This window comes from Solanum dulcamara, chromosome 4 (assembly GCF_947179165.1).
Source record: "Solanum dulcamara chromosome 4, daSolDulc1.2, whole genome shotgun sequence".
NCBI lineage: Eukaryota > Viridiplantae > Streptophyta > Magnoliopsida > Solanales > Solanaceae > Solanum > Solanum dulcamara.
The window spans coordinates 36221673-36230933 of NC_077240.1; the positions used below are offsets into that span (position 1 = coordinate 36221673).

The 9261-nt window shown below is 36.0% G+C and overlaps 1 protein-coding gene across 1 annotated transcript; it reads left to right on the forward strand.

The window, feature by feature from the left end:
- The first annotated feature begins 7111 nt into the window (after positions 1 to 7111).
- On the forward strand, positions 7112 to 8967 carry LOC129884982 (pectinesterase-like). Its single transcript, XM_055959239.1, has one exon. It carries the CDS (start codon positions 7252 to 7254, stop codon positions 8911 to 8913), a length of 1662 nt encoding a protein of 553 aa, XP_055815214.1. The 5' UTR covers positions 7112 to 7251; the 3' UTR covers positions 8914 to 8967.
- The last annotated feature ends 294 nt before the right edge of the window (positions 8968 to 9261 follow it).

The window sequence follows — 9261 nt, forward strand, 5'->3', positions numbered from 1 at the left end:
TTGGTGAACTCTTTTCATTCTTAATAGTGGGTAATCATTTTAGAGTCAGAAATTGATTATAGAGCTCAAATTTGGGTGTTCGTGCGAAGTTTTAGCCTTCGAAAAAGGTTTAACTGTCCTTCCTTGAGACTGGATAGGGTATTTAATCATTCATATATTATAGACTTTGAAATGGAATCGCAATGTAATTTGGGACTGTTAATTTTATTGTGATGTCTGTATGAGGTCTTGATTATACTGTGTTGCTCATGTGGGTTTATTTGTACTGTTTAGCCTATGAAGGGGCCTTATTTGCTATACTATTTATTTTGAGAGAATTTCATTCATGATTTGCCTGTGAGAGAGGCTTGTGATACTATTTGACTTATAATGTCCACCTGAAGAGTTGAGTTGGGGGTTCTGATCATACTTGAGTACTGAAACATTTTCAAAAAGGGTAAACTTACATTTTAATGTATTTTCTTCCCATTGCTATCTATTTAAGGGTGTATACCATATTAAGGTTGAGTTTTGAGAACATTGAACCTTATTTTACATGTTGAGTTAAATATTGCCTCCATGCTATATGTGTTGTGATTTATACATCCTCATTCAATATATCATTGATCTTGGAAAGTAGAGAAATGTAGAAATTCTTTTTGACAAAGAAAATGTGACACATTTTTCTATCCTTGACCATGATTTAGGTGGAAAGTTTATGAGATATTGAAATTGTGATTTGGTATATGGACTACAAGTTCTTCATGAGTCCTTGTTTGAAAGCCTTAGATCGACAGGTTTATACAAAATATTACACGGCAATCTTGATTCCACCATACTACCACATTATTGCATTGCATTATTTTCTCCTTGGATTACTTGGATTATCTAATTATATGTGATATTGAACTGTCCCTATGTGTTTACTTTACCCATGTTATTCTATATAAATTAACGACACCGATGTTAGAATATGACTTTACTATATGCAGATGGAAGCATTTCGTAATTTATTGCATAAGCTTGATTAATTACTTATACTCAATCGGTAAAACCTATTGAGTACATATATATTGTACCGATTCCTACTTCTAAGTCCCTTTTGATACATATCATTTTTAGGGTATCTCACGCGGCAGATGGTCTCTCTAGCGGATATACTTTATCAGATTAGTGTTAGATCATGTGATCCAGATCTCCACTAATTTTATCTTTTATTTTCAACCTCTACTATTACTCAAAGACTTATAATGTATAATGGATCAAACTATTATACTATATGCTCTTTACACTTATAACACCATATTTTGGGATATTTTCTTCGTTGTCCTTCTTTTGGGTTATTTTGTAGCCTGACTTCCCCTTTGGGAGTTTCGTACGAGTTTTATTATTAGGTTTACATATCAGGTTGGGTGTTGGGATGTGTGTTATCACGAACTAGGTTTTTTGAATCGTGACAAATTGATATCAGAGCACTAGGTTACTAATCTCATAAGTTAAAGAGAAGGGTATCTAGTAGAGTCTTGCGGATCGATACGTAGACATTCGTACTTATCTTTGAGAGGCTACAAAATACTTAATAGGAAAAATTCTTTCCTTTGATAACTTTTATGTGATTTATTCATATCATGTGTTGTATACCTCTAATCTACTCCTTCATAGATAGTGAGGACTAGAGCTAGAGTAACTGAGGGTGAGGTTGCACCTACTGTTTAAGCCAGTCCACGGGCAAGGAAGAGGATGTGGTAGAGTTAGGGGTTGAGGCCAAGTGGTAGGAGTAACACCGGCTCGAGGATGATATAGGGATCCATCACCTGAGTCTGTGTATAAGCATGGGGAGGATTTTGAGCAGTAGATCGAGGAACAGAGGACAACCCAACCTTCTGCGATTCCCGACAGTACTCCAATGCTTCAGGAGCTACTTGTTTGATTATTGACTAGATTGGATGGTGCCTTTACTCCTAGTGGTATTCAAGATACTTCAGACTCTCCTAGTACAGTTGGTGCTACACCGCCAATTCAAGGGCATAGTGCGGGATTTCAAATTCCTGGTTCTTCTTCAGTTCCCTCTATTGCACCTCTGAGATTTGTAGCTCTGCTAGTTTCTTCTAGTGCTTCCATGGCAGTATCTGAGAAGAAAAGTTTTGAGAGGTTTGTTCAAATAGCACCTCTTAAATTTGATGGTACGATCGGAAAGAAGTCTTATGACTTTTTGATAGAGTGACAGGACATGTTGTTTAACCTAGTTATTCTAGAGTCACATGGAATAGCTTACACTTCATACAAGTTTGCGAGAGTGGCCAAAGAGTGGTAGAGGTCAATTCTTGTTCGTAGACCTGCTGGTTCTCCTATAATAAGTTGGGAGCAATTTACTGAGGTGTTCCTTGAGAGTTTTGTGCCTTATATCTTCCGTGATCAGCATATGGATGAGTTCGACTGGATTGAGTAGGGCTCTTTATCAGTATTTGAGTACGAGGCTCATTTTCATAAGTTATATTGTTATGCTATGTCAAGTATACCTAAAGAGTTTATACAGATCCATAAGTTTGTAAAGGGATTTTCTAGTTATCTTCAGGAGTCTATAACCTTTCTTGTGTTATCAGGTGGTACATTTCAGAGTGTTATTAATCATGCCAGAATGATTGAGACTATCTGACATGCTAGGCAGGGTGGGGACAAGAGGTTCCGTTGGCAGGGTCAGTTCAGTAATCATTCATCTAGAGGCATGGAATATTCGGGTCTAGGAACCTAGGGTTACCAGGGTAGGACAGTACAAGAGGAGATTTAGGGCATATATAGTACAAGTGGATCTAGATCGGGTCAGTCTAGTTATGGTTCTTTGGCTCCGAATGGCATATTGACACTTTTGGTTATCCTTCACAGGGTTCAGGTCCTTGAGACTGATTTATGTGTGATGAATTTGAGGCATAAGACAATGGATTTCCCATGATGTGCTTCTTCTATTATTCAACCCAGTACATCGGTTGTTCATTTTGCACCGGTCTCAATTGTTCGAGGTGTTACATAGAGTGTTAGAGATGGCATCTGAGGTGCCAAGAGTGGATCTCAGGGTGGTTCTTGTGGTGGTTCATAGGCAAATGGTGATCATAGACTATGATATACCATAGCGAGTAGATTTAAGGCAGAGGCCTCTGATGTAGTGATTACTGGTATTGTTCTAGTTTGCCATCATTCTACTTCAGTATTATTTGATCCAGGGTCTACTCGCTCTTATGTGTTGACTTATTTTAATATGGGTATTGATTATGTGTGTGAGCCTCTTGTTGTGCCTATTACTTTTTCTATCCTGGTAGGTAAATCTTTAGTAGTGGATCGGATATACCAGGGGTGTGTACTGATATTTTTAGGTAGAAAGATTCGAGCAAATTTGATTTTATTATATGTGCTTGATTTTGATGTAACATTGGGTATATACTGGTTATCTCCCTATCATGTGATTCTATATTATTATGTCAAGATTGTTACCTTATCTTATCTAGGTCTGCCTTATTTTGTATGAAAGGGTAATCTAAATTCGTATCTAAATGGTGTGATATCTTATATTTGTGCTTGTCGTTTGATGTATAAAGGTTGCTTGTCTTATTTGGCTCATGTACGTGATCTCACTAAGGAGTCATCTCCTATAGAGACCACAAGGGTGGTGAGAGAGTTTATGGATGTGTTTCCTACAAATCTGTCGGGTGTTTCTTCAAATCGTAATATTAATTTTGTGATTGATTTTAAGCCGGGCACCAAGCCCATATCTATTTCTCCCTATCTGATGGCTCTGGTTGAATTGAAGAAATTAAAGGAACAATTGAAAGATTTGTTGAAGAAGTAGTTTATTTTGCCTAGTGTATCGCCATGGGGTGCACCAGTATTATTTGTGAAGAAGAAGGATGGTACTCTGAGGATGTCTATTCACTATCGGCAGTTGAACAAAGTCACCATCAAGAAAAAGCATCCTCTTTCTCTCATTCATAATTTATTTGATCATCTTCAGGGTGCATCGGTGTTCTCTAAGATCGACTTGAGGTCGGGTTCCCAGCAGTTGAGAGTTTGGAAATCTAATATCTCAAAAACTACTTTTAGTACTAGTTGTGGGCATTATGAGTTTGTGGTTATGTCCTTTATGCTGACCAATGTTTTGGCTGTTTTTATGGAATTGATTAATATTTTGGACTAATTTGGACTCCTTTGTGATTGTATTTATCGATAATATATTGGTCTATTCTAAGAATGAGGCCGACAATGTTAGTCACTTGAGCATCGTGATATAGAGATTGAGAGATGAGAAGTTGTATACAAAATTCTCCAAATGTGAGTTTTAGCTCGAATCTGTGGCATTCTTGGGTCATGTGGCGACCAAAGATGGTATTATGGTCGATCCTGCCAAGGTTACAGTGATTTGTGATTGGATTAGGACTACTTCAGTTATAGAGATTTTGAGCTTTATTGGGAGTGGAGTAGATAGTTGAGATCAAAACATATTAATTTGGTGAAGGTGTAGTGGAGGCACCAACCCTTTAAGGAGGTTACTTGGGAATGGAGTCTGACATGATATCCTCAGCATTTCGCTCCTAAAGGTACTTTACTTTACTTTTCATTTGAGGATGAACGTGTGTTTTACATGTGGATGATGTAATGTCCCAAATCTTGACGAATTACCTTTCTATGAGAAATGACCATTTTCCCTTCCCCTTAGCATTTTCATATTTTATTAGTGATGTGGAACTGGTTAGCATGATTTTCGATGCAACCTAGTGTGATTTTTAGCGATTTAAGGCCTTGAGTGGGAGGTTTTATTGAGATAGTTGACTTTGATCAATATATTAAGATTTGAGTGTCGGATGGGAATTCCATCAGTTCCATCGCATTCAGAATGTTGAGTTTGGTTGCCTAACATATTTCAACTGAAGAGGTAAAAACAATAAATTAAGAACACAATAGTTAATGTGAAAACACTCGGCTCAAAAGGTGTAAGAACCATGACCTGTTCCAAAAAAAAATCTCCCAACTTTACTAATGAAAACAAGCCTAACCACAAAAATGATTACAAACTATGTAACTTAAGGAATAATAAACTAAACCTTATGCTAGCACAAACGTCCCAAGGTATGTGTTCCCAAGTCTTCGAGTTGCCCAAAACTTGAAGACTATATCTCTACTTCAGTTTATAACTCACTAAACTACCAATATATCAAATCACAAACCCAAAGAAAACTTCTTAGAACATAAAATCTGTAAAAAGACCAGGTTCTTCAATGAGTTACTTCAAGGTTCAGCAACACCTTCGAAAAGACAATATACCAATTGCATTTTTGTTAAGTAAGTGCTTAAGTCTTCAGAGACTCTTCCCTTCTATTTAAGAACTACTGTTCACAGAGTTTCTTTTCACACAAACTCCTTGTTGAAAACAAACTCTTCTATCAAAACAAACTTTGTTGCTCTTGAGTTTTAATTTGGGTTGGACTCCTCCTTTCAACATACTTCTCTCTTTATCAGTATTGTTGTTGGACTCGAACTCCTTCAGGTTTTACTTTATTTAGTTTCATCTTGAATCACAGTTATCCATTTCTAGATTTCTGCACTTCTGTCTATATTGATCTCATATGCCAGACTTGAAAGTATACTCATTCATTTCATTGTTCCTCTAGAACATACTAACTAACATGTTTCATCTTCTATGGTCATTCATCAAAACTCCAGGAATCCTAACAATTTACATGTACAACAACTTAATATTTCATGACTAAAAATATATTTCAAATATACATATTTATAAGAAAGAATTGAAGACTCGTACATTATAATCAAGATTAGCTAGCTAGTAGACTAGTAAGAAATTCAACTTACAAATACGTATAAAGTCGTATAAGGAGTGACAAAATATTAAATGGGGTTGTAGGATTAATAATATGTACTTTTATACCAAGAAGTAAAAATGTAATTAAGTAGGTAATTCTTATTAGGTTAACGGTTTATCCAATAAGGAATTTGAGTAATTCACCCCACAATAATAAATCGTTAATTATAAAAATTTAATCTGTTCACCAATCGTTAATCCAATAAACCAATAAATTAATTTTGCGATTGATTTATTAATTACAGTTCAATTTTGAACAACCATACATTCCATTAATATCGTAGCCCTAATCTAAAGTTAAAAATACTCTCCATTTTTTTCTATCTAACAAAATAAAACCAAAGATAAAGATGTAATGAGATCAAACATGAGGTAAAAAAACAGCAAAATAATTAAGAAAAAAAAGACCAACTTTATTTTTAAACATAAAATATTATAAAATATTTTACAAATACTATTATACAATATCTCTTTCCTCTCCATTTGTTTTTCATTTTTGGCACAATTTTATTGGCCAAATACTTATCTTTTTACTCAATAAAAAATAGATTCTAATTATTTTTCCGGTCAAAAGTAGTTTACAATATTTCAATGAAAAATAAATACATGTTAAAGTGATTCAAAAAGCATGATGTGAATTTTATTACTTTTAATACTAAATTTCTTGAGATTATCTCGAGTTATTTTTGTGTATTTTGTATCTTCTATATTCATGATTTAATTTGGTTCAATTTTTATTTAAAATTAAAATCAAATCAATTATATCAAAAAATATAAAATCAGAAAGTATAACTAAAGTGATGATATTAAGGAGGAGACAAAATTAGTGGAAGATGAGGTTTTCTTATCAAAGTTGGTAATTTTTTTCTTCTAATTTGTTCTTTAACTATGGTTAGCAAGGCTTGTTAAATTAATATAATCTAAACTTTTAAATTGTAAATATGACGGGTGTAATGAAGAGGAATGAAATTCATTATTATATAAGGGAAGTCCAATGGAAATGATGATTTAACAAAAATACTGTTGTATTATATTTCTCAGAAATTTTTCAGTGGTTTTTTGTCAGGGAATGAATGAGAGGTTAGACTATTTTTATGGGGAACTAAAGGAAGTGAAAAAATCAGTACGTAAAATAATACCTTTAGAATAGAGAGGATAACACTTCATTTCGGTCATTCCAAGAGAAGGTTAAGGTAATCCACACAAACTTATTGCTCCTCCTTACTATAAATAAGACACAAATCAGATGGGAAAACATCAACAGGAAATAAACAGAGCCTTCAATAAACCCCTCTGAGTTCTTCACTTATAAGAAGAACCATAGGGGTTGTTTCATAGGGAATCCCCCCCCAAAATCCCAAAAAAAATAAATAATAATTAAACAAAACAAGAAAAACCAAAAAAAAATGGCAAACAAGGTGATAATTGGTGGAATAGCTTCCATTCTTGTGGTGGCTTGTGTGGTGGCAGCATGTGTCACCCTGACTAAACATGATACTGAGACTTCATCGAACGAAGTTTCAACTTCAACAAAGTCAGTTGAATCTATGTGCCAACCCACCCCATACAAACAAACTTGTGAAAAGACTCTATCCGCGGCCAAGAATGTGTCCGAGCCAAAGGACTACATCAAGGTTGCATTCGAAGCCACTGTGACAGACATTAAGAATGCCATTAAGAACACTGAAGCAATCAAGAAAGCTCACAGTGATCCTTACACTAAAGACGCTCTCCACGCTTGTGAAGAGTTGTTTGATCTAGCTGTTGAAGATCTAAGGGGCTCTGTCACAAAGATGGACAACTTCGATTTCTCTAAGATCAAGGATGTGGTGGATGACCTCAAGACATGGCTTAGCGCTGTGGTTACTTATGAAGAGACTTGTTTAGATGCTTTTGCCAAATCAGAACACAGTGAAACCCGCGACCAAATGGTGAAGCTAATGAACACCACCAGGGAGCTGAGTATCAATGGTCTTGCCATGGTCAACAGCTTCGGTGAAATGATCACACAAACTACAGGCCTTACCCGCAAATTGTTATCAAACAGTGACTCATTTGTTGAAGCCAGTAACCGTAAACTCCTTCAAATTAACACTGCCAAGCCTAATGCTGTGGTTTCTGCCAGTGGAGACGGACAATACAAGACCATTCAGGAAGCAATTAACGCTGTCCCCAAGAACAACCCAACTCCTTTCGTCATCCTCATCAAGGCCGGTACATACAAGGAACACATTGAAATCGAAAAGAACAAGCCCAATGTTGTGTTTGTTGGTGAAGGCCCCACCAAGACCATAATTACCGGTGACAGGGGAGTAAAGAATGGTGGCGGTTATGCAACTTGGCATACATGTGCACTTTGTGTTGCTGGTGAAGGTTTCGTTATCAAGGACATCGGAATTGAGAACACAGCAGGACCCGGAAAAGAACAAGCTGTTGCATTGAGGATTAATGCTGATAAGGCCGTTATCTATAACTGCAAAATCGATGGTTACCAAGACACGTTATACGCTCACTCATACAGACAATTCTACCGTGACTGTACCATTACAGGCACCATCGATTTCGTCTTTGGTGATGCAACTGCTGTTTTCCAAAACTGCAAATTGATTGTGAGGAAACCAGGTAACAACCAAGCTTGTATGATCACTGCTCAAGGAAGGACAGTACCAAGTTCCGTTGGTGGATTCGTTATCCAAAATTGTGATATCAAGGCTGAGCCAGCATTCACTAGCACTAAACCAGCACTCAAAGCATATCTTGGACGTCCATGGAAGGAATATTCAAGGACCATCATAATGCAATCAAACATCGATGGATTCATCGATCCAGCAGGATGGGCACCATGGAACACAACTGAGTTTGGACTACACACATGTTATTATGCAGAGTATCAGAACAGAGGTCCAGGTGCGGCTCTCGATAAAAGAGTCTCAACATGGAGAGGTTACCACAAAGGAGTTTCAGGAGATACTATTAACCAATTTACTGCCGGTAAATTCATTAACACAGAACAAGCCTGGTTACCCAAGGCTGATATTCCCTATGAGGCTGGCATGATGAAGGTGTAATTACATATACCATTCATTATGTAACTTCTAAAATTATTCTAAATTCTATTTCCTTTCCCTCTTTCTTTGTCCTACCAAGGACTATTTTGTTTTTAGCTAATTAATCTAATTTTTTGCTCCTTTATTTCAATATAAAATTATCTCATTCATCCAATTTATTTACACAATTATTAAAGATAATAATATGTTCTTCTCTATCGAGCAATATATGATGTTGTAACTGTTGGGTTTAATTGATAGGATGAATGGGAAATTGAGGGAAAAAGAAGTGGAGAGGAAATGATATGTTCTCTCTTATATTATTAAATAAGCTTTGGTCCCACATAGGTGGTGGAAATGAAAAGTCTC